Consider the following 25,842-nt stretch of genomic DNA (forward strand, 5'->3'; position numbering starts at 1 on the left):
AGGTAGTTAATACTAGAACCTTAACATTTTGTGCTGAAATGCCATAACACTGGACACTTAACACTTATGGATTTGCTGTGTGGTGCCTGTAGGTTACGCAAATACGTAAGGATCTAAAATAGCACATCGGCCAACTGGACATAAATGTTAACGTCATACTTTTCTCGCTCCTTATTCATGATCTGCTTCAGGGGGCGTCACTCCTTGTGACTTTGAGATGTTGTTACAGTGCTCCTTCACAGTAACACCCAGTGATTCAGTTCCTTGTTGACAGAGGACGATGCAGCTCATAATCAACTCAGGTTACAGACCAACAGTGAAACACGACATGCTCTCACACACACACACACACACACACACTCACCTCTGCCAGTTGTCTGGTGGTGTGATGTTACCGCTCTCTGCTGCTGACTCATTCATCCACATCAGGTCCTGATATCAAGATGTATCACATGTCACATCCCCAGCATAAAATGGGATCAGCCCAATCACATCCACATTACGTCGCTTTTCCAGATATGGGTCACAATAGCATCCTGCACCACCGCGTAGTATGTAGATTTTCTTCACGTCTTTCAGACGACTCAGCATGTGCAATACAATGCATTTTGCTCATTTGTTGGTACTTTTGAAATCTGTTGCCAACGTGGCTGGAATAAGGTCCAGCATTAAATACTGATTTGCTTAATTTTGATGATTTCTAGCGAAGGTACAGTTATGTCCGATTCATTGGCAAAGCATCAGTGTTGAACAAGACATCCTGACGACTGCAGTGCCTCATTCAAGTCAGTTTATTTATACATTTAAAACAGCCAACGCTGAGAACCAAAGTACCACACAACTACAAATTCAGTGAAAAGGAAAATAATATAATAAACACAGGTCATTTTTCTTACTACAGTTTATGTCATCGCATGCAGTTATTGACTTCAGAGACAGCTGTGGAGAAAAGCACATTTTAACATCTCATAAAGTTGTTGAAATATTATTTAGAGTTAATGTATTTTACACGACGACCTGATTAGTCCTTGATTTGATATGACCCGTTTATTAAGAAGACAATCCACTGTGTTTATCCACTAAGTTTGATTGAAATTGGTCTTTGCTTCTTGAAGAATTTACCATGAAGACAAACAGAAAGATGGCCATTACAATACACTCTTTCCACTTAATGGCTTGGCTAATAAATGGGTGATTCTTTAACTACGGGCACTATTGGCCTTGTAAATGTAATTTCCACCACACCATTGCCTTACAATATAAAGCGCCTTGGGGCAACTGTTTGTTGTGATTTGGCACTATATACATGTGCTCTGATGTCACTGTTTATCTCCATAGAAACTACCCAAGCAATCTTTCATACAAACTGTTTAAAGGGACATTACAGTGTTGTGGTGGAAATTACGGCAATAGTGTGGGACAACTACATTTTGTTTAAAAAAATCACAACAGTTGTATGACATTGAATACCCCATTTATGTTTTGATTATTTTACTGATGTTTTATTCAGAGATATTTTAAAACATTAGAAAAAAAACGGGTTTTTTTCCATTCATTTTTATCATTGAAGATCAAAAGTCTGGGTGTGGGACAAGCACAAAACGGCAATATTTGCATATAATGATGCTGATAAAAGGTGAAAAAGTCATCATAGACTACTAGAACAAATTTCTTAAAACACTTTCATTGTAAAGATAACTATAAAAGTGTGAAATTTCCCCTTTTGTCTGTTTTTCATACAGTATGTTCAAAGGACATAATAAGTGCCCGTAGAATCACCCAAATATGCACTTGTAGAGATCACAACATTAACCTGAATCCATTATTTTCTTCCATTTTTTTTTTGTTATAATATTCCTTCATCCCTTCACTCTTTGATTAAGACTGTGCTCTCAATAGAGTTTAACATTGTCAAATTTATTCTTGTAGTGTATCAAAACATGATGGATGCATCATGCTAAAGCTATTGTTTATTTTTGCAGTGTATCGTAATTAAATTATTTAACAAATATTTAACTCTGGATATACAATGGCACATATTAACATCAGAAAGTTTGCTTGCAAATAAGCTTAACAGGCTCATTGCCAAACCAACGACATGTGCTATCCTAGCTAGTGCACATGCTAGCCATCTATTTGTACCAGTATTGTGCCATAGTTTATGCAATTTAAAGTTTTTTGGAACAATTTAAAGACCAGTATGTCATAATGAAATAAAAAAGAGATGACATCATAGCTAAGATAGATACTTTTAGACATATGCTATGGTAATGAAGCAGGTGTGTGGAGGATTGCTAAAGGTGAATGATGACATGAAAACTAGCATGGAGGTGACCAAGAACCCAATGGTCACTCTGTCAGAGCTCCAGCATTCCTCTGTGGAGAGAGGAGAACCTTCCAGAAGGACAACCATCTCTGCAGCAATTCACCAATCAGGCCTGTATGGTGACCAGACAGAACCCACTCCTTAGTAACTCCAGGTGGGCACATGGCAGCCCACCTGGAGTTTGACAAAAGGCACCTGAAGGACTCTCAGACCATGAGAAACAAAATTCTCTGGTCTGATAAGACAAAGATTGAACTCTATCAGCAATTAAGTGTAGCGGGATGAAAGTCCCGGGTCCCAATTGAAAAGACGTTCCCGCTAGCTTGGCTAACGGGGGAGTTCCCCTTTGGCTGACCTGGTAGAGGAACGGTCTTTTGTGCGAGCCGCGTGGGTTCGATCCCCACCGTCGTCCCGGCCACGAAGGTCCTTCTGCTTCATAAGGAAAAGGTTACCATCTTGGGTTACCATCTTGAAGGGAGCCCTCGGATACAATGTCAGCAATGTTTAAGGTGCAACAACCCCGGGTCTCGGACCCATTACACTCTGTGACAAAGAAATCCAAGAAATACAAATGCAACAGTGGTGGAAAAACTCACCAGAAGGTTGTTGATTCAAGCATGTTTAAGAACAGTTTTTGCTTCAGTATGGACAATTTTATAAGAAGGCTATAGCTAATACGATAGCCAACATCATTTTGTTCATGTTTATTACTCCTATATGCCATTTTCATTCTTGCTTGTCAAGGGGAGGTGACGGTCTAGTAGTTAAACATTGGGCTTGATCCTCCGTTGAAACCCCCACTAGACCAGAAAATCACTAAAGGCCCTTTGGAAAGGTCCTTCATCCCCTAGTTGCTCCTGGTGCGCAGCTGAGCGCCTTTCATGACAGCACCCTGACATCGGTGTGCGTGAATGCCTGAATGTGAGGCATCATTGTAAAGCGCTTTGAGCTTCTGATTCAAATGCCCAACAATTCAACGGATGATGACTGATCACCGGGGGTAGCATTGAGAGTTTCAATAGCAATGGCCATCATCCGTGTGACTTGTGCAACGGTATTTGCAGCTGCAAGTCATTTTCAGAACTAAATCATGTCCGTGAAGATCGCCTCAGTGTCGCATTGGAATCTCTGGAAGTATGCGTGTGCATTCCTTTCTGAAACTTTTTCTCCAGGGTGTCAATGAATATGTAAGATGTTGCTCTGTCAAACAGAGACCAGAGAACAAGGACACCATCGGCATCCCTGAGGTTGTGCGCTCACAGTCATGTTGTGATGCCATGGCAACTGTGAAATGCCATTTCAGAAACCTAGTAAGACAGTATTCCAGATATCCAAGTGATGAGATCAGATCTTGTTAGAATCAACGTGACACTGAGCAACAGTTTGAAGTTCTGCTGCACAGCCATCATTTGCCATGCTTGATTTTTTTTGTGTGTGTGTTTCGCCTCTTGGGTGAATTATACCAACGTTATGTTAATGAAACAGGTGTGCAGAGGCTCTGTGAAGGTGAACGGTGATAAGGTGGAGCGCTGTCACAGTGATCAGTCCTCATCTCGCCACGTGCACCAGGCCTGGCCCAGCCTGGAAAAACTTTGTGTTGCATAACTAAAGTGCTGCAGCTGCTTTGGTTTGACATTTCAACAAGTCATCACAGAGAAAGAGACAGGGAGTGGGAGAGAGGGAAAGAGAGGAGAAGGCCAACTGCAGGATAGAGCTTCAACCTGTCAGGAGGTGATAAAACAGCATGTTTGGATATTGTATGGCTGAGACAGATATTTTTGTGTGTGAGGGGAGCCACCTACACAGGTCAACCTGACAACAGTGTGACTCACAGTCGAAGGAAAATGAGCAAAAGTTCCTGGTCGTGTCCATTCCTGCACAGAAGGGCTGTGGAATCCGGCATTATCAGGGCGCCGGCGGTTCAAGCATGTGTCATCGCCAGCCGCTTGTTATATAATGACAAAACAGCAGCTGACTACCAAAACATAATCAGCAGCCGGACTGTCAGCCCAAGTGGGGATGGACAGGCACAGGATAGGACGCATCAGGGTCAGGATGTGCAGCACGCCTGGCGGCAGACCACACGTGCGCCTCGACACAGACTGAAGAGGATCTGTATGTTCCACTGGGGGGAAAAACAAACATTTTCTACACTGTAAAACTCAATGAGTTAGTTAGTTTATGTTTTTCAATAAAAAAAAGTCTTCTTCTTCTTTGTCTTTCGGCTGTTCCCGTTAGGGGTCGCCACAGCAGATCAATCGTTTCCATCTCACCCTGTCCTCTGTATCTTCCTCTGTCACACCAACCACCTGCATGTCCTCTCTCAGCACATCAATGAACCTCCTCTTTGGTCTCCCTCTTCTCCTCCTGCCTGGTGGCTCCATCCTCAGCATCCTTCTCCCTATATACCCTGGGTCCCTCCTCTGCACATGTCCAAACCATCTCAATCTCGCCTCTTTGACTTTGTCTCCAAACCATCCCACCTGAGCTGTCCCTCTGATACGTTCATTCCTAATCTTGTCCATTCTTGTCACTCCCAAAGAGAATCTCAACATCTTCAGCTCTGCCACCTCCAGCTCTGCCTCCTGTCTTTTTGTTAGTGCCACTGTCTCTAAACCATACAACATAGCTGGTCTCACTACTGTTTTGTAAACTTTCCCCTTCACTCTTGCTGATATTCTTCGGTCACAAATCACTCCTGCCACCTTTCTCCACCCACTCCACCCTGCCTGCACTCTCTTCTTCACCTCTCTACCACACTCTCCATTACTTTGAACAGTTGACCCCAAATATTTAAACTCATCTACTTTCACCACTTCTACTCCTTGTAACTGCACTATTCCACTGGGTTCCCTCTCATTCACACACATGTACTCAGTCTTGCTTCTACTGACTTTCATTCCCCTTCTCTCCAAAGCATATCTCCACTTCTCCAGACTAGACTCAACTTGCTCTCTACTCTCACTACAGATCACAATGTCGTCTGCAAACATCATAGTCCATGGGGACTCCTGTCTGATCTCATCTGTCAACCTGTCCATCACCACTGCAAACAAGAAAGGACTCAGAGCTGATCCTTGGTGTAATCCCACCTCCACCTTGAATGAGTCTGTCATTCCGACTGCACATCTCACCGCTGTCACACTATTCTTGTACATGTCCTGTACTACCCTAACATACTTCTCTGCCACTCCAGACTTCCTCATACAATGCCACAACTCTTCTCTTGGCACCCTATCATAAGCTTTTTCTAAGTCCACAAACACACAATGTAACTCTTTCTGTCCTTCTCTGTACTTTTCCAACAGTATTCTCAGAGCAAACATTGCATCTGTAGTGCTCTTTCTCGGCATGAAACCATATTACTGCTCACAGATCTTCACCTGTTTTCTAAGCCTAGCTTCTACTACTCTTTCCCATAACTTCATGCTGTGGCTGATCAGCTTTATGCCTCTGTAGTTACTGCAGCTCTGCACATCACCCTTGTTTTTGAAAATAGGAACCAGCACACTTCGTCTCCACTCCTCAGGCATCCTCTCACTTTCCAAGATTTTATTAAACAATCTGGTTAGAAACTCTACTGCCATCTCTCCTAGACATTTCCATGCCTCCATTGGAATGTCATCTGGACCAACTGCCTTTCCACTCTTCATCCTCTTCATAGCAGCCCTCACTTCTTCCTTGCTAATCTCTTTTACTTCCTGATTTACTCTCACCACATCATCCAGCCTTTTCTCTCGCTCATTTTCTTTATTCATCAACTCTTCGAAATATTCCCTCCGCCTTCTCAGCACACACTCCTCACTTCACATTACCATGTGCATCTTTTATCACCCTAACCTGCTGCACATCCTTTCCAGCTCTGTCCGTTTGTCTGGCCAATCGGTACAAGTCCTTTTCTCCTTCCTTACTATTCAACTTCTTGTACAGCTCACAATATGCCTTTTCCTTTGCTTTTGCCACTTCTCTTCTCGCCTTACGCCACATCTTCTTGTACTCCTGTCTACTTTCTTCATCTCTCTGACTATCCCAAAACTTTTTCGCCAACCTCTTTCTCCTTATGCTTTCCTGGACCTCTTCATTCCACCACCAAGTCTCCTTGTCTTCCTTCCACTGTCCAGATGTCATACCGAGTACTGCCCTAGCTGTCTCCCTCACCACATCTGCAGTACTCTTCCAATTGTCCAAAATTGCTTCCCCTCCAACTAGTGCTTCTCTCACCTGCTCGCTAAATTTCACACAACAGTCTTCCTCCTTCAGCTTCCACCATCTGATCCTTTGTTGAGCTCTCACTCTCTTCTTCTTCTTTACCTCTAAAGTCATCCTACAAACAACCATCCTATGCTGTCTAACGACACTCTCTCCTGCTACCACCTTACAGTCTGTGATTTCTTTTAGCTTGCATCTCCTATAAAGAATGTAGTCCACCTGTGTGCACCTTCCTCCACTCTTATATGTTACCCTGTGCTCCTCCCTTTTCTTAAAGTAGGTATTCACCACAGCCATTTCCATCCTTCTTGCAAAATCAACTACCATCTGTCCTTCCCCATTCCTATCCTTGATACCATATCTACCCATTACTTCCTCATCACCTCTGTTCCCTTCACCAATATGCCCATTGAAGTCTGCTCCTATCACCACTCTTTCATGCTTGGGCACACTCTCCACCACCTCATCTAACACACTCCAGAAATCTTCTTTCTCCTTCATCTCACAACCTACCTGTGGGGCATATGCACTGATGATATTCATCATCACCCCTTTCCAACTTCACACTCATCACCCTGTCAGACGCTCGCTTAACCTCCAACACACTTTTAACATACTCTTCCTTTAAAATGACCCCAACACCATTTCTCTTCCTGTCCTCACCATGGTACAACAACTTGTACCCACCGCCGATGCTCCTGCTCTTACTTCCCTTCCACTTGGTCTCTTGCACACACAATATGTCTACCTTTCTCCTCTCCATCATATCAGCCAGCTCTCTCCCTTTACCAGTCATACTACCAACATTCAAAGTCCCCACTCTCATTTCCACCCTTCTAGTTTTCTTCTTCTCCCGCTGTTCGTGGCAATGTTTTCCTCCTCTTCTTCGTCGTCGTCTTCGCCCAGCAGTAGCCCAATTTCCACCGGCACCCTGTTGGGCAATAGCACCGGTGGCGGACGTTGTTAACCCGGGCCGCGACCGATCCGGTATGGGAATTCTATTTTAAGTCTGCATAGTTAGGTTGGCTTGTTTTACGCCGGATGCCCTTCCTGACGCAACCCTCCTCATTTATCCGGGCTTGGGACCGGTACTCAGAATGTACTGGCTGCACACCCCATGTGGCTGAGTTTTTTTCAATAAAAAAGTGACAAATAAATTTCTGCCTAAAAAAATTACATTATATTTTGGATTACATTTTTTGATGCATTCTTTGGTTTACTTGTTGATAATAATCTGCTTTCGAAAAAAAAAAAAAAATCTACACTGTAAAACTCAATGAGTTAGTTGAACTCAAACCATTTGAGGAAACCAATTGCCTTAAACCATTTGAGTTTGCCAACTTAAATAAAATAATTAACAAAAAGTTAATTGTTAAAGTTTTAGTAACTTAACAATTTATAGTTAATTAAATGTATGTAAATCTAGTTTATGTTTTTCAATTAAAAAAGTGCTTTCTAAAAAACAAATCTAAAAGGACTATGACAGAATAAAAAATGCTAAATGGTAGCCCATGAACAGAACTTGCAGTTTTTCATAATGGTATAAACTCAATTAAAATGAGTGAATGGAATGCACTGGAAATACTTCACCAACACTTAAATGCTCTGAAATATTAAATCCACTTAAAGGAATTGAGTTGTTATGACAATTCATTTTTAATTTAGTTTAATTAATGGAAATGAGTGACTATAACTTTTTTTCAAAGTTTGAGTTACATTAACTTAATTATTGTATTAAAATGGAGTGTTCGGTTTAACAGCTTGAAACTCACTCGAGAAAACTCTATTTGAGTTCTGACGGCTGATCGCTATAAAAATGCCTCCTCTTTTTGTCTCACACATGAATAACATGAACTGGTTTCAGTCAGCTTTATTCCATCATCAACCACACATCAAAGCACATACACAGACTGTCAACAGGTTTTCAACACAAGTACACACACAAAAGTCCCCGTGCACATTCATTTCAAACGTTCACTGTTTACCCACTGCTGAGTCTGAAGCCAAATATTCACACATGCTTGAGGAACTTTCACAGATTTTGTTGTTGTTTTTCATATATTTGCCGATCATGTGATTGAATGAATCACTGGTGATCACAGGACAAAGCATAATAAAAAAAGTCTCTGCTCTCTGCTCAAAGGAACACTGTTACCCTGCAGGGCCACAAACAGCTGGTTTTCAGTCTGGCATTGACCATCAGATATGAAAACAGAACAAGATTCATTGTGTGCACTTGGGAGATAAAAGGAGAAAGTGTTCAGACTAAAGCTCCAGCACAAAAAAGCTACAAGACTGCTTCACCCAAGTCTCAGTGTTGATGCCTGGTGCCCCCTGTTCTGTGCCTGCGGGTACTGCAGTTCAGGGGACCTTATGATCTGTCGCTCATGTTTCCATCTTCTCTTCCACTCTCTTTGTCTTCGTCGTCATCATCTCGTCTGTTCATGGCCTCCACCCGGGCCAGCAGCAGCGGCAGGTTTATGGAGAGCCCCGGCGTCTCCTCGTCAGAATCGTCTTTCGGAGGATAGAAGCGTCTGGCCTTCGTTACAAAATCCTCAGCTATGTCTAAGTAGAGGAGACGGTCCTGTGGAGAGATGAAGAAATTGTCTTGCTTTTGTGGTGATTAATTAAAATGACCGAAAATCCTGTCGAGTATCCATGTCGGCCCTAAAGCCTTCACCTCAAACATTAAAAGGTGTAGGATTTTGTCATTTGTAGCAAAAATGCACCTGATTTGAAGGTTTCAACCTCAGCTGGAGATGCATCATTCAGAGGTTTGACTACTTTGCAAACTTAGAGAGGATACTCACAAAAAGGCCAAAAATCTACACATTTTCGATATCGCCAAAAAAAAAAAAATTACTTGTGGCCGGATATGTGTATGATTGAAGAGTTTTGATTTCATTTTCAAATTATAAAGTTGGATTTTTTAAAAGGCCATGAATAGCTGCTGTTTTACAAGAGCTTAACCCCCAGAGCTAATCTTACCTCCTGCACGGCCGAGATGTAAAATGATCATATCTCCAGAGTATAAGATGTCAAGTTTTTTATAGTTTGGGAGGTGCTGTGACTTACGCTCAGGTGTAACGCAGGGCTGTATATAGGAATGTGAAAGGAGGGGGTCAAATCCTTGAGTTGGGGGTCCAGTGGGCCACAGGCCCCCGGTGGAGTTGAGGGGCAACGCCCTTGTGGGGGGCTCAGGGGGGCGAAGCCCCCCGAAGCAGAAGCTTTTTGAGGATTTTGAGGGGTAAAAAGCTACATAAATTTCATTTGAAACCCAAAATGTATCATTTTAGGAAATACATTTTTATATACAAATAGTCCTTGCTTGGGATTAGATCAGTTGCCATAAGAACCACCCAGGAAGAACAAAGATAACATTAATGCAAACTTTATACCTGCCTGTCGGTTGCGAATGACGCAACCAACAGGCGTGAAAAAACTCACGCATGCGCACGAAGGTTCAAGCTTGGCTGATGCAAGCGCACATGATTCAAATCCATATAGTTTTTGCAAAAAATAAAAAGTTCGGCTAGTTTTCTAACAGACCTCGTATTTAGCGGCATTAATATTCGAATTTACATTATGAATATGTACATATATGTACGTTATGTATTAAAATAGCGGTATTTAATGTGGCGACCTTCTTTAACTCGCAAAATTCGCATAATAAATCTCACGCGAATATTTGCACCTTTACAGTATTTGCAGCAGGAAGGAGAAGCTCCCTTTATTTCTCAGCTTATACATACGAGGTCTGTTAGAAAAGTATCCGACCTTATTATTTTTTTCAAAAACCATATGGATTTGAATCACGTGTGATTGCGTCAGACAAGCTTGAACCCTCGTGCGCATGCGTGAGTTTTTCCACGCCTGTCGATTGCGTCATTCGTCTGTGAGCAGGCTTTGAGTGAGGAGTGGTCCACCCCCTCAGCGGAACATGTCCCGTGAGGCTTCATCACAGCATTGCTTTGCGCCATGCGGCAGCGCCGCGACGCACGAAGCCTCCGCTCCTCTTTCCATGACAAAAACTCCTGTAACAGTGGAATGTGCCGTTCATTTCCAAACTAGCACAGGAATTGTGAAAAGACATGGACATCAGCACTTTTTCAGCACACTGAGACAGACGTGCGGAGGAATTCCGCGCGTCGCGGCGGTGCCGCATGGCGCACAGCAACGCCGTGAAGAAGCCTCATGGGACATGTTCTGGCATGTCCAGGCACAATTTCTTGGATAATCACTCGATGGAAAAACCACCGACAGCTGTCTGAACGCCATCTCAAAGCCGTCCTGTGAGACCAAAACGGAGGTGGTTTTGTCTCGCTCCAGTAGCGAATCCATCTGAAGCCTCTGCTCGGCTTTCCATGACAAAATCTCTTGTTAAAAGTGAAATCTGCCAGAAAATGGTTGATGTCCAGCTCTTGTGATAACCACAGAAATGGCACACGATGGTTACGGATCCAGACAGCCATCAGTTTAGAAATGAAATGGTCATTCAGCCTGTCGATGGCGGCTTTGGAGCGCGGCGCGCCCCACAGCCGCTGGGGGCCGTCCTTAAAGCGACAGTAACACTCCTTATTCTCTACCAAGCCCGTAACATTTTCATCGAAAGCCAGATAAATTTTTCTAATGGTTTCCAGCTGCCAGTCTCTAACAGTTTCTGAAAAAATTCTGATGGAAAAAAGCCCAAATCATTCCGCTATTTCCTGACAATGAAAATCCGCCGAGGGGGTGGACCACTCCTCACTCAAAGCCTGCTCACAGGCGAATGACGCAATCGGCAGGTGTGGAAAAACTCATGCATGCGCACGAGGGTTCAAGCTTGTCTGACGCAATCACACGTGATTCAAATCCATATGGTTTTTGAAAAAAATAAAAAGGTCGGATACTTTTCTAATAGACCTCGTACAAACATGTTTTTACAAACCAGACAAGTGTAATTGTGTGTCTACATGGTATTTACAAGCCTACTAATCTGTTTGATATCAGAGGAGGATAGGGACCAGGGAGCAAAAACTCTCAACCCCCATGGGAAAAGTTTATCTAGCATTTTCCCCTTTCATCACTTCAGGGATTACTCTGGCAGAGGAAATTGAAACTTGAGGGTGTGTGATAATAGCTGTGTAACAGTTAGTGCTTGTTGCTTATTATCAATGAAAAGAAAATACATAACGTTGATATCCAGATCAGAAAAAATCAGCAATTCTCTGGGGTGGGGGGGGGGTTCGGTTGAACCCCCTGAACCCCCTCTATATACGGGCATGTAACATTGTTTACACTGATGCCCCCGCAACCTGGAAAAGTGGTTGAAGATGAGTGATGAGTGTGATAATTACTATTTATATAAGACTTTCACAGGACTCAAAGAGCTAAACAAACTAAACTCAAATAATAAAAGAATAAATGGCAAAAAGAGCTAAACAAACTAAACTCCAATAATAAAAGAATAAATGGCAATAACAAGACGCACAACAAAAGTGCACAAAAATTCCAAATCATTAGCTAAAAATACAGGAAAAACAACCTATTAGTCCAGTGCCACATACATTTATATGGATTTTTCTTTTTCAAGAGGCATTTTTTTAACAGGTGTGACTTATACTAGCACGTGCAAAACCCAAAACCATAAAACACAAATAATAATTGCTTCAATTCATCAACAGGCAGTTGCATCAAACATCAAATCTTGCTAATTTAACAACAAAAAACTTTGAAATGCAGTAAATGCAACCGTTTAATTTGATAATGTGTCTACTACAGATTTCTACAAATCACCTGATGACAGAAATGCTTTGCAAAGCACATGTTGAAAGGAGAACTGTCATTCCGCTCTTCATAGCAGAATTCCTGTCAGGTGCAGAGGCAAACTGCAGGTGATGACGTGAAGTGCCATCATTTTTCAATGATATAATCTGCTTAACTAAAAGGTACAACACAAGAGTACTTTAGAGTTTTGCACAGTGTGATATTAAAACAGGAAGCCCCAGCTCTGCTGGCAGCTTTAAATTTATCTTTTTTGTGAGATTCCTTTCTCAAATATCACCAATTATTCATGTTTACATGTTTAAAACCAAGTGACTCTCTGCACTTAAATAATCCATCTCTCGCTATCTGTTTTCCCTCCTCAATAAAGATAAAAACAACATCTGGTTTGTCCTTGTTGCTATGGTGACAAGCAAAAGATGAAAATTTCTAACTTTTGACGGAAAGTGTCATCCTGGTGCATGGTTGTATCTCAGTCACAGTGGTGGCGTAATTTATCGTCAGCCTCTCACTGGAAACAGTGGAGTTTACCATCGACCACTTTACAGCTAACATGTGAACGCAGCAAAGCAACCCTCAACATAAACAGCACTTTCTGACGACTGTAACTGATGGACTGTTCAGTGCATCATGGTGCTCCATTCTTTATCTCCATCTCCTACTTTATTCTCAATTTAACTCTTAAACTAGCTATATTTTCAGGTTTTATCATTTTATTTGCAGTGCATTGATGAGTGGACATCTTTTAAAGTCCTACAAGCAGAAACGTATCTTTGTGTTGTTTGTGCTTCCATTGTGTTGTGAAGCTTTGCACGGCGTTTCTGTGTTCGCGTGTGTGTCTGAATTTACGGCACAAACATTTTCATATTGAACTGTTGCACATGTTGCAGGTGATGTTTGCATTCTTCATGTTTGCAAGTGTTTCTGACTTTACAAGATGTTTTTGTGATGCAACTATGCATTTGTAACAGTTTTCCACATTTGCCAGCACAGACTTTGTTTGGAAGTGTTGTGTGCTAAACTGGCAAACATACATTTCAGAAAAAAAGGAACGTATAAATGAATAAGCAAAACCTGAGGTATATGTGTTGGAAAACAATCAGTGGACAGATTGTTGGCTTATATAGAAGGAAACGTTAAGTCTGACATACTGACACGCTCGACAGTTGGACACAATTGCAGAATTCAGGATTCAGCTTAAAGTTTGTCAGTCCAAACGGGTTCAACACACAAAAAGGCAGTCCAAAAATAGCAACAGTGGCCGAAGCATTAGGCAGAGACAGGATCCAAAAAACAGGCAGACAGTTCAATACACGGATAAGCAAAACAGGACAGATACAGTGAGGGTAAATGTTTGAAAGCAACACAAGGCACAACAACCTCACAACTGAAAAAGGAAAAGGACTTATATAGGAGGAGCAATAATAAGGAAATACAAGGCAGGTGTGTGAGGAAGGTTCAGGAACAGGGCGTGGCAAGCAGGAAAGGAGGAGAGAAGAGACACGCCCAACACCAAGCACCAAACACCAAACACCAGACAAGAAAAATCCCTCCACCAAAACCCAATCACAAAAAGGAACAGACAGAGAATAAACAACAACATACCGTAACCCCACAGACCCAATCATGACACATACAGACGCTGTTCTGCTTAGTTCCCAAGCTAAATAGACAATTGGTTAGTTTTTTCAGCCCAGGTTCATGTTTTTTTTTTTTTTCGTCCTCCTGTCACGAAATAACTCAACTTTTTGTGACGGGTATTGTTTTAAACTCACTATTACTAAACATACTCCTACCCTCAACCCTAACCTTAACCATAACCTAACCCTAGTCGTACCTCCAACCATAACCAGAACCACCCCCGACTAGCCCCCCTCCCCCCGCTGCACTTTTGATTACGTGCAGCCGTCACGGGTTTAAAGTTTCAAGATACAACTTTTGGTGGTTGTAATTAGACACTGTGCACAGTGCAGCTTTTGTCTTTTGCATAGTCTGTCACAGCTTCACGGTGCAGTGGAACAGAGAAGGAATTTGTTACAGCAAAGAGAAGAAATTAAGCTTTAATTTGGCAGAATATGGGAGATTTCTGCCAAGACTTATTTTGTATTGTTTTGTTTCTTAAGATTAAAGACCACAAATGTTTAAATTACTGTGTGAAGTTGTCTGAATCTTTTGTTTTCCATTTTGATTTGATGTCATAAAAAATGCAGAAACTTGGAAAACTCTTTGTATTCACTCTCAGGAATTGAAATGTTCTGGAAATTACCTGATGATTTTCAAATCTGACACAGTGACAGTGATGAGGACAGTATCAAAGAAAAATCTGATCATGGTTAGCTTATGTGATTAATGCTAATGGTTAGTGCCAATCATGACTGGAACCTCATATATACTAACTCATGACTGCAACTGCTAATGCTAACCACAGTTAGGATCGTGCTATCATTAGTTAGTTAGTTTGTTTGTTTGTTCCGCTGCTCCACTCAGTTTCTTTGGCTGATTTCTGCCAACATGTTATGTGGATGAAGGTCGACCCCAGAATTACCCTACAATGGCTCATAATGTGAGTGACTATCCAGGGTTGGGACCAGGAAGCAGAGTTGTAGTCTTACACACCTCTCTGCAGCTTCTCTCCCCCTGCCATCCCCTCATTACCCCATCCCCGTAGAGACGGTGCCTGCTCCCAGACCACCAATAACCAGTAAAAATCTATTTAAGCATAAAAATTCAAAAAGAAAAAATAATATAGCACCTTCAACTGCACCACAGACTAAAACAGTTAAATGTGGTCTGTTAAACATTAGGTCTCTCTCTTCTAAGTCCCTGTTAGTAAATGATATAATAATTGATCAACATATTGATTTATTCTGCCTTACAGAAACCTGGTTACAGCAGGATGAATATGTTAGTTTAAATGAGTCAACACCCCCGAGTCACACTAACTGTCAGAATGCTCGTAGCACGGGCCGGGGCGGAGGATTAGCAGCAATCTTCCATTCCAGCTTATTAATTAATCAAAAACCCAGACAGAGCTTTAATTCATTTGAAAGCTTGTCTCTTAGTCTTGTCCATCCAAATTGGAAGTCCCAAAAACCAGTTTTACTTGTTATTATCTATCGTCCACCTGGTCGTTACTGTGAGTTTCTCTGTGAATTTTCAGACCTTTTGTCTGACTTAGTGCTTAGCTCAGATAAGATAATTATAGTGGGCGATTTTAACATCCACACAGATGCTGAGAATGACAGCCTCAACACTGCATTTAATCTATTATTAGACTCTATTGGCTTTGCTCAAAAAGTAAATGAGTCCACCCACCACTTTAATCATATCTTAGATCTTGTTCTGACTTATGGTATGGAAATAGAAGACTTAACAGTATTCCCTGAAAACTCCCTTCTGTCTGATCATTTCTTAATAACATTTACATTTACTCTGATGGACTACCCAGCAGTGGGGAATAAGTTTCATTACACTAGAAGTCTTTCAGAAAGCGCTGTAACTAGGTTTAAGGATATGATTCCTTCTTTATGTTCTCTAATGCCATATACCAACACAGTGCAGAGTAGCTACCTAAACTCTGTAAGGGAGATAGAGTATCTCGTCAATAGTTTTACATCCTCATTGAAGACAACTTTGGATGCTGTAGCTCCTCTGAAAAAGAGAGCTTTAAATCAGAAGTGTCTGACTCTGTGGTATAACTCACAAACTCGTAGGTTAAAGCAGATAACCCGTAAGTTGGAGAGGAAATGGCGTCTCACTAATTTAGAAGATCTTCACTTAGCCTGGAAAAAGAGTCTGTTGCTCTATAAAAAAGCCCTCCGTAAAGCTAGGACATCTTTCTACTCATCACTAATTGAAGAAAATAAGAACAACCCCAGGTTTCTTTTCAGCACTGTAGCCAGGCTGACAAAGAGTCAGAGCTCTATTGAGCTGAGTATTCCATTAACTTTAACTAGTAATGACTTCATGACTTTCTTTGCTAACAAAATTTTAACTATTAGAGAAAAAATTACTCATAACCATCCCAAAGACGTATCGTTATCTTTGGCTGCTTTCAGTGATGCCGGTATTTGGTTAGACTCTTTCTCTCCGATTGTTCTGTCTGAGTTATTTTCATTAGTTACTTCATCCAAACCATCAACATGTTTATTAGACCCCATTCCTACCAGGCTGCTCAAGGAAGCCCTACCATTATTTAATGCTTCGATCTTAAATATGATCAATCTATCTTTGTTAGTTGGCTATGTACCACAGACTTTTAAGGTGGCAGTAATTAAACCATTACTTAAAAAGCCATCACTTGACCCAGCTATCTTAGCTAATTATAGGCCAATCTCCAACCTTCCTTTTCTCTCAAAAATTCTTGAAAGGTTAGTTGTAAAACAGCTAACTGATCATCTGCAGAGGAATGGTCTATTTGAAGAGTTTCAGTCAGGTTTTAGAATTCATCATAGTACAGAAACAGCATTAGTGAAGGTTACAAATGATCTTCTTATGGCCTCGGACAGTGGACTCATCTCTGTGCTTGTTCTGTTAGACCTCAGTGCTGCTTTTGATACTGTTGACCATAAAATTTTATTACAGAGATTAGAGCATGCCATAGGTATTAAAGGCACTGCGCTGCGGTGGTTTGAATCATATTTGTCTAATAGATTACAATTTGTTTATGTAAATGGGGAATCTTCTTCACAGACTAAAGTTAATTATGGAGTTCCACAAGGTTCTGTGCTAGGACCAATTTTATTCACTTTATACATGCTTCCCTTAGGCAGTATTATTAGACGGTATTGCTTAAATTTTCATTGTTACGCAGATGATACCCAGCTTTATCTATCCATGAAGCCAGAGGACACACACCAATTAGCTAAACTGCAGGATTGTCTTACAGACATAAAGACATGGATGACCTCTAATTTCCTGCTTTTAAACTCAGATAAAACTGAAGTTATTGTACTTGGCCCCACAAATCTTAGAAACATGGTGTCTAACCAGATCCTTACTCTGGATGGCATTACCCTGACCTCTAGTAATACTGTGAGAAATCTTGGAGTCATTTTTGATCAGGATATGTCATTCAAAGCGCATATTAAACAAATATGTAGGACTGCTTTTTTGCATTTACGCAATATCTCTAAAATCAGAAAGGTCTTGTCTCAGAGTGATGCTGAAAAACTAATTCATGCATTTATTTCCTCTAGGCTGGACTATTGTAATTCATTATTATCAGGTTGTCCTAAAAGTTCCCTAAAAAGTCTTCAGTTAATTCAAAATGCTGCAGCTAGAGTACTGACGGGGACTAGAAGGAGAGAGCATATCTCACCCATATTGGCCTCTCTTCATTGGCTTCCTGTTAATTCTAGAATAGAATTTAAAATTCTTCTTCTTACTTATAAGGTTTTGAATAATCAGGTCCCATCTTATCTTAGGGACCTCGTAGTACCATATCACCCCAATAGAGCGCTTCGCTCTCAGACTGCAGGCTTACTTGTAGTTCCTAGGGTTTGTAAGAGTAGAATGGGAGGCAGAGCCTTCAGCTTTCAGGCTCCTCTCCTGTGGAACCAGCTCCCAATTCAGATCAGGGAGACAGACACCCTCTCTACTTTTAAGATTAGGCTTAAAACTTTCCTTTTTGCTAAAGCTTATAGTTAGGGCTGGATAAGGTGACCCTGAACCATCCCTTAGTTATGCTGCTATAGACGTAGACTGCTGGGGGGTTCCCATGATGCACTGTTTCTTTCTCTTTTTGCTCTGTATGCACCACTCTGCATTTAATCATTAGTGATCGATCTCTGCTCCCCTCCACAGCATGTCTTTTTCCTGGTTCTCTCCCTCAGCCCCAACCAGTCCCAGCAGAAGACTGCCCCTCCCTGAGCCTGGTTCTGCTGGAGGTTTCTTCCTGTTAAAAGGGAGTTTTTCCTTCCTTTGTTGTGATTTGGCGCTATATAAAAAAATTGATTGATTGATTGATAATGGTACAAGGTTAAAATAAACTATATTTGGCGCACACATGTACAGGTGGGTTGGGTTACACAACTGTGAGGGAAAGGTCAATTTTGCCAAAGATCAATCATTGGGATCAAGGTGATGTCTGTTTCTTTGTCTACTCCAATCAGGTCATTTGGGTGATTTCTAATCAACTTTGTACATGGATGAACATCAACCCTGCAATTAGCATGAAATGGTTCATTTTGGCACAAGGTTAAATACACTACACTTGGCGCACACATGTACAGGTGGGTTGGGTTCCACAATTGCAAAGGCATGGTCAATTTTGCCAAAGATCAATCAATGGGGTCAAGGTGATGTCTGTTTCTTTGTCTACTCCAATCAGGTCATTTGGGTGATTTCTAATCAGCTTTGTACATGGATGAACATTGACCCTGGAATTAGCATTAAATGGTTCATTTTGGCAGTAGTCAGGGTAATTGGGATCAGGTTCAAGGAATCTGATTTCCAACCCAATTTGAGGGAACCTCAGTGGTCACAATTCCACCAAGTAACAAATTATCTTGTTTACAAGGAAATTCTATCCCGAACACAATGACCCCATCCTTCATACTTGCCCTACCTATGCCACACCCCCTTCTTGTTTTCATGCCCACAGGTACTATTTATTACCTAGTTTCATTTAATACAACCTGTCAGTAACAAATGTGTTATGAACAGGCTTGGGGAGTAACGGAATACATGTAACGGCGTTACGTAATTAGGATACAAAAAAAAGGTAACTGTATTCCGCTACAGTTACAGAAAAAATTATTACTGGTATATTTAGTACAAATGGGGATTAGTTCGCAGGATTACAATTTTGTGATGCATTTTATGATATTATCTGTATATAATTTTTTTTTTCTTTGAAACGAAAATGTGGACAGCATGACATCTCCTAACCGGGCAAAATATTGATGAAGTTCCCTGATGTTAATGCATTTTCAATGGAGATTCACGACTGGACACACTCAGAAAAATGCTCGCAAATACGTGTTTAAAAAATGTTATTTTGACCTGGATATCAAGCCAGTAAAATTAAATGACTTTATGTCAGGAAAGTATTAAACTTGCAGGAGACATACATCTGTTTATCATCCAAATATCACAGACAAAGTGACAAGAAGAACCAAAACCACTTACTTATGTAAGGAAATATTGTCTCCCTTGTTCCTCCGTTTGTGGCTTTGCCAACATGCGCAGCTTTCCGGCATATTCCACCTGTTTCTTGAACTTCTATGCACGCAAATCACTAACTTGCCCGGAATTAAAATGGCGACCACGCCTCCTTACTGACAGGATTTACCTAATGGTTTTCATTATGCTTTTGTTCTTATTTTGAAAGTTCAATAAGTGGACTGATATGTTAAACATGGTGCGAATGCCATGTGAAAGACTAAAGTAAGATAATTTTGTTTACTGATCAAGTAGCAGACTTTTTTTGTTTTGTATATTGTTCTGCTATTTTTAATTACAAATTCATCCACACACACCTGAGTTTTCATTATCCTTCATTTGTTTGGCATTTTTTGTTGAAAATGTAGCAGGTGAACACTGGGTGTGTTTAAAACAATATTGTGGTGCTCTTGATTCATAATGTGAAGTAAAACAGAGCATGCCATGTAAAAGAAACAGTTTCATTTTTGCTTAATAAACTGTACTATGTGGTCAAGAGTATTTATATTTAGTTCTTTTTTCTGTATTAGCAGATTTGATATTGGAGTAATCCAGAAGTAATTGAAAGTAATCAAATTACATTACTTTAATATTATGGTACTTGGATTACGTTACTGACTACATTTTTCAACAGGTAACTAGTAACTGTATCGGAGTACATTTTTAAAGTAACCCTCCCAACCCTGGTTATGAATCGTGTTGTATAAATGGTTGTATGCTCAACATGTAAAAATCCAGGTGTCGCCATTTCCCAAAATAAAATCCTTTTATTACTGAGTCTTCAAATGCAGAATCGTCTTTGAATTGTCTTACACAAACAATGATTTTTTTTTTTTTTTTTAACTGGTGGAGGTGCACTGGAGGCTACAGGTGGAACTGGTCAACTAGCGGTGCTCAGCATTTTGGTTTAAGCTTTGGAGTAGCGACCTTCATTACAGAATGCAGTTATTGTATTTTCTGGTGTATAAGTCGTGGCTTTTTTGTTGTTATTTGTTTGGTTGGTTTTTTAGTAGTTTGGGAGGTCCTACAATTTATACTACAGTGCAACACCTGTACGTAAATGCAGCTTATATACCAAAAATAGTAACTATTTTCCAGGAATCAAAGCAAAACAAAATAAACTCCAATAATTAAAGAATCAATGCAGATAATAAAAGTTCATTACAACAATGCACAAAAATCTTAAATTAAAGAGCTAATGAGAGAAAAACCGTGTAACCTATATTTGTTTTTTCCTCTTCAAGAGGCATTTTTTAACAGGTGCGACTCATACTGTGTGAAATACGGTATGTGATGGAGTCCCACACATATCAAACCCTCACCAGAATGAAGAGGTATCTTTCAGGTGGTGGTTCTCTGCTGTTGAAGATGGATGTCTCTGAGTGTAGCGTCTGGAGCAGGGTGCGTGCTGCCGGTGCGTTGTGCATGCGGTCCTGGGAGGCTCCAGCAGACACGGTCAACAGCATGTCGGCTTCCACCATGAAACCTGGAACAGACGGTGAACAGTTTATGGTTCGTTTCTGTCTGTAGAGAGGAGAGGACAGTCCACCCGACCTGTCCAGCCTAACCGAGGTTCTCCAGGATCGTCTTCCATTTGTCTCTGACTTCCCGGCGTGTATCTCTCATTGCTTCGATGTCAACACTCAGACGGCGGTAACCCTGGAGGAGACAAAGCTGATTTTTAGGTCAATCACCCATATGGGAGGTGTTCTTCTGCTCTGTTCTCCTCCAGTTGGATTATTTAGAAGATTCTCCTAGTAACCAATGCCTTCCTGCATCTTTGTTCAGTTTAAAGAAATTCAAAAGTTTATCTTTTGCACCTTTTCAGTTTGTGTGTACCGTGTGTATTGTGTACCGTAGATCCCATGCGGGTTTTGCTCCTGGCCTGGATCAGGGTGTAAAGGGCCCGGTCGTCATCCCTCCCTGAGTGACTCGGGTCTCTGGGCTCACTCCACAAGTTGGCCTCCTCCTCACGACGCTTCTGCACTTCGCGATTAAAATACTCCAACGGATCCTGACTGTGTGATTGGCCAACACATGCAAACATCAGAGAGCTCTGATAGGACAAACTCTTACTGCGATTTAACAAAAATAACTGTTTACTGATGAAAATGTTCCAGGAATTACCAGATGTGGAGTGTACTGCTATTTATAGCGGGCATAACCCTGGTTTATATATGCAGGTACTCTTACCGTGCCTGACACTACCCATTAGCGCTAATATGCTCATGATGAATGTTGTTACATTTAAAAAAAAAAATGCCACATTTTCAGAGATGGCATGACGCGAGTGATGACAGCGACAGGTTGCCATGTAATGGAAGGACGCATTGTGGCTCCACAAAAAGTTCAAGCCACGCAACACGAATGAAGCAATATCGCATCGCGTCACCTCCCCAAGTTGAAAAATCTGAACTTTTTCATCTTGTCGCGCCGCAATGACCAATCAGGGACTAGATATGTAGTGACGTGTAACTGTCTGGAGTTTATACTTGATGTGGACATGTCCTGTGTCTGGCAGCCAGCCTGTGAGCAGGACTTATGTCCCTTTTGTCCTTTATTTCACAATTATGACAAAGTTTGAGGGGAGAGCAAGCAGCACCACAGCAGCAGCAGACAGTTTTTTTTCTTTGTTTACATGTGCGTGCGCGAACGAATCAAGCGTGAAAATAATTTTATTAACTACACAGATGTATAATAAAACAAATGGTGACTGGTTTATAACACAATTATGACAGAGTTTGAGGGGAGAGCGAGCAGCAGCACTGCAGCAGCAGCCGTTTTTTTTTTTCACGTGTGCACAAACGAATCGTCCGTGAAGATAATTTTATTTATTAACTACACAGATGTACAGACAGTTGCCCAGTTCCGGATTACCTTTTAAAGTCCCACTATATGGAGGCATAATGCAACTGAATGTCCTTTATTGCCTATTGTTGTGTTGGGTATTTGGATGGTGTTTAGCTGAAAATGTCTGGATAGGGTAGCCCTTCTACTTAAAGTGTGAAGCCACATTATGTGTGGTGCAAATATTTGCCAGAAATGGATCACTTTGCTGGTTCTGGATCACACTGTGTGTCACTTTGGGGGCATTCCTGGCATCTGGCTGGAGCCCTTCTAATGCAGAATGATACACACTGTGCCCGAGAATGTGTTTTGAACACAAAATGACATAAATTATACTTATTAAATGAGAATTTACTTAGTTTCGAAAGGCACTGTTATACGTTTTTACGAGCAAAAAATTAAGTGTGGAGGTGAGATTTCTCCCGAATTAAAAAGTAAAATCCCCCACATTAATGCCCATTCATGATGTTGAGATGACCCCCAAAGGACACATGACTCACAAGTACTGACACGAGGCTGCTGCTTCAGTGATCCACAACCGGCAAATTTTCGGGTTGGAGATAAATGTGTGCAGCAATTAAACAGCAAGCCATAACAAACTGACATTTTCTACCCATGTAAGTAAGTATTTTTCCACTCTAGAACCAAAAACACCAAATGGCTAACTCACCTTTGTTATGTCTTAGAGATCGTTACTTTCAAACTTGCAGGAATGAGTGAATCAGAAAAAGTGCGCACACCGCAGACACCGAGATGTTTTGATTCCTCTGCTGATCACAAGGATGGCTGGATCCGGTCGAGTTTGTGGTCGTTTGTAGACAAAACATTAGTCTTTCCATTGGTACCAAGTATTAGCTTATTCGCACTGATTATGAGAAACGGCCGTGCAAATACTACAGCAGTGATCCGGAACCAGCAATGATCCGGAACTGGGCAAGTGAGGGTATAATAAAACAAATGGTGACTGGTTTATAACACAATGATGAGAGAGTTTGAGGGGAGAGCGAGCAGCAGCGGCAGCAGGCAGTTTTTTTTTTAAATTGTTCACATGTGCACGCTTGAACAGGACAGGAGGTCCTCAAACTGGGTCCTGGAGAGGCAGAAGGACTGCTGAAAGCGGCCGTCATCCAGACGCAGCTCCTGCAGCAAATTATGAAACTCCCCAAACTGAGAACGTCTCATGAGGATGTTGTGAACCCAGGGACAGTGCCGCTGGCGACGTTTGTCAGCTTTCCACAACAAATAGAGCACAGCAACTTGCTCCATGTGATCAAGGTCCGCCATGGTGACTTGACTGACAACCGGAGCCGGCGAGCGGAATGAAAGCTCCTCCTATTTGATGACACTTTGGGGCGAATTTTCTCAGTGAAAGCAGAACGACACACAGGGCAATGGTGGCTCGTCTATCGCCAGGCAAAGGAAGCAAATTTGTGGCATCGAGTTACACCCAGTGTGAACGTAGTGAAAGAAAAAGTAGCCAAACACACTATATGCAGTAAAGCCAGTGGTACACTTGATATCAGGAAATCAGGTGATATCTGTAAAAATGTCATCACTACTTGATATCAGGAAATCAGGTGATATCTGTAAAAATGTCATCACTACATATGACAGCCGATAAAAGATTGGGTTGGGACGATGAACGAAAACATTATACTAGTTGAGTACCAGTCGTTGTTGACTGTTCACCAACTAAACTTGACAATAAATTTAAAATGCAATATTGGCCTGATGGCCTTGTGTCTCCATTACCATTGCAGTTGGCCTTGACCTTGAAGGATTCATGTGTTCTAGTTTTGGCTCTGTAACCTTCAATATTTAATCAAGGCCACTCATCATTGAATTTGACCTAGGCCTTCAAGGGATGCATCCCCGCTGCAAATTTGGTAACATTGTCTCAAATCTCTCAAATGTTATAGAGAGTATAGTGTTTCAGAGATACTAGTTTTGGCTCTATGACTTTAAATATTTGGTCAAGATCGTTCATCATGGAACTTGACCTAGACCTTCACAGGATTGCAAATTTGGTAAATTTGTCTCAAATCTATGAAAAGTTATAGGGAGTACAGAGTTTTGGAGATACTAGATTTGACTCTGTGACCTTCAGTATTTGATCAAGGTCACTCATCATCAAACTTGAAGTAGACAATCAAGGGATGCATCCCTGCTGCTAATTTGGTAAACGTGTCTCAAATCTATGAAACGTTATAGAGAATACAACATTTTGAACAAACCAAATGGATGCACAGCATTTCTATGTCCTTCCCTCTGGTGATGGAGGACAATAAGGCCAAATATAAGCAGGGAAACTTCAAGTTGACTTTAATTTTTTTTTAAAAAGCTACAGAACTACAAGTTGAAAGCATGACATTAACAGAATGAACTCCATGGAATCTATGTTTATGGTACAACTAGATGCAAGAGTGTCTTGGAGACTTCCTGATTCATGGAAGTAAAAGAAATCATTGTTCAAATCAAGGGATGTTGTAAATCGACCAGTCTGGGAACATGCACTGGTGTCAACTATCGCCACATCTGCCACACCACAAAACCATCTCCTGGATGGTGACCACCAAATGTGCCAACCGACCCATCCCCACCCCTCGAAGCGTGGGCGTAGTAAATCAACTACAGCAGACACGTAGGCACTGAATTGTCTCACACAGAACACTGACGCCACAAAATACAACGCTCTAATAGTTTGTTTTTGTTAATGATTTAACCTAAAATTGAAGAAATATCTTACTTTCTGAATTGCTAGTTGGTACTAGCCAGTCCAAGTCAAGAATTACGACCAGTCGTCCCAACCCTAATGAAACTAATCCAATGAGAAAGAATTCCAAACCGATCTAAAACCATCTTACGGTACTAAAGGTTGTTTTTCATCTTCATTGTCGTCGTCGTCAAAGCAGCAGCAGCAAAAGTGCATGAAGAACTTCTTTAGATTTGATCCCATCTGTTGGAGCAAATGTTTGTGGTATCAGCTGGTTTATGTCTCAGGCAGCTCAGACGATCACTCATTCCAGGGTTACGACTGACCTCCAGTGATGTGATGGAGTTCCACGACACTGCTCTGAAAAGATTCCCCGGAGTCTTCAAGTGCAATCAGACGGCCTGTACGGAAAATATTCAGAAAAGTCCAAAAAAAAAAAAAATCTAAATCTAAGTGTCTTAATGAAATACGATGACAACTAATCAAACGTCACAGGTACCTAGTTGTCAGCTTCCCATTTTCCAGGACTCCACTGTGGCTCCATTTCCAGTATCCGTTTGTTCCGCAGCTCACAGGCCAGAATCCGGAGGAGTCAATAATGACGGTGCGGACGGCGCAAGGATGACTGTTTCTCATCAGTTTCACAATCAGACATTGACAAACAGCCTCAGAAGACAGTCACAGCACAATCATGTGAGCGCCTCCATCGTCTGTCCTTAACACAGGGTTTCGCCCCAAGACAAGGAATTACACAGTGTCCATTCATGATTTCAGGCATATTCAGTCCCATTTTATGTGGTTACTGTGATCGATAATCTGT

The 25,842-nt window shown here is 41.3% G+C and overlaps 1 protein-coding gene across 1 annotated transcript; it reads right to left on the reverse strand.

The window, feature by feature from the left end:
• Positions 1-8,390: 8,390 nt before the first annotated feature.
• On the reverse strand, positions 8,391-25,589 carry mreg (melanoregulin). Its single transcript, XM_034190469.1, has 6 exons — positions 25,349-25,589; positions 25,174-25,265; positions 21,318-21,480; positions 21,031-21,121; positions 20,785-20,948; positions 8,391-9,119 (listed from the first exon to the last, which is right to left on the reverse strand). The coding sequence occupies exons 2-6, from the start codon at positions 25,263-25,265 to the stop codon at positions 8,907-8,909; spliced, it is 723 nt and encodes a 240-aa protein (XP_034046360.1). The 5' UTR covers positions 25,349-25,589; the 3' UTR covers positions 8,391-8,906.
• Positions 25,590-25,842: the final 253 nt, after the last annotated feature.

This window comes from Thalassophryne amazonica, chromosome 16, assembly GCF_902500255.1.
Source record: "Thalassophryne amazonica chromosome 16, fThaAma1.1, whole genome shotgun sequence".
Taxonomy (NCBI): domain Eukaryota; kingdom Metazoa; phylum Chordata; class Actinopteri; order Batrachoidiformes; family Batrachoididae; genus Thalassophryne; species Thalassophryne amazonica.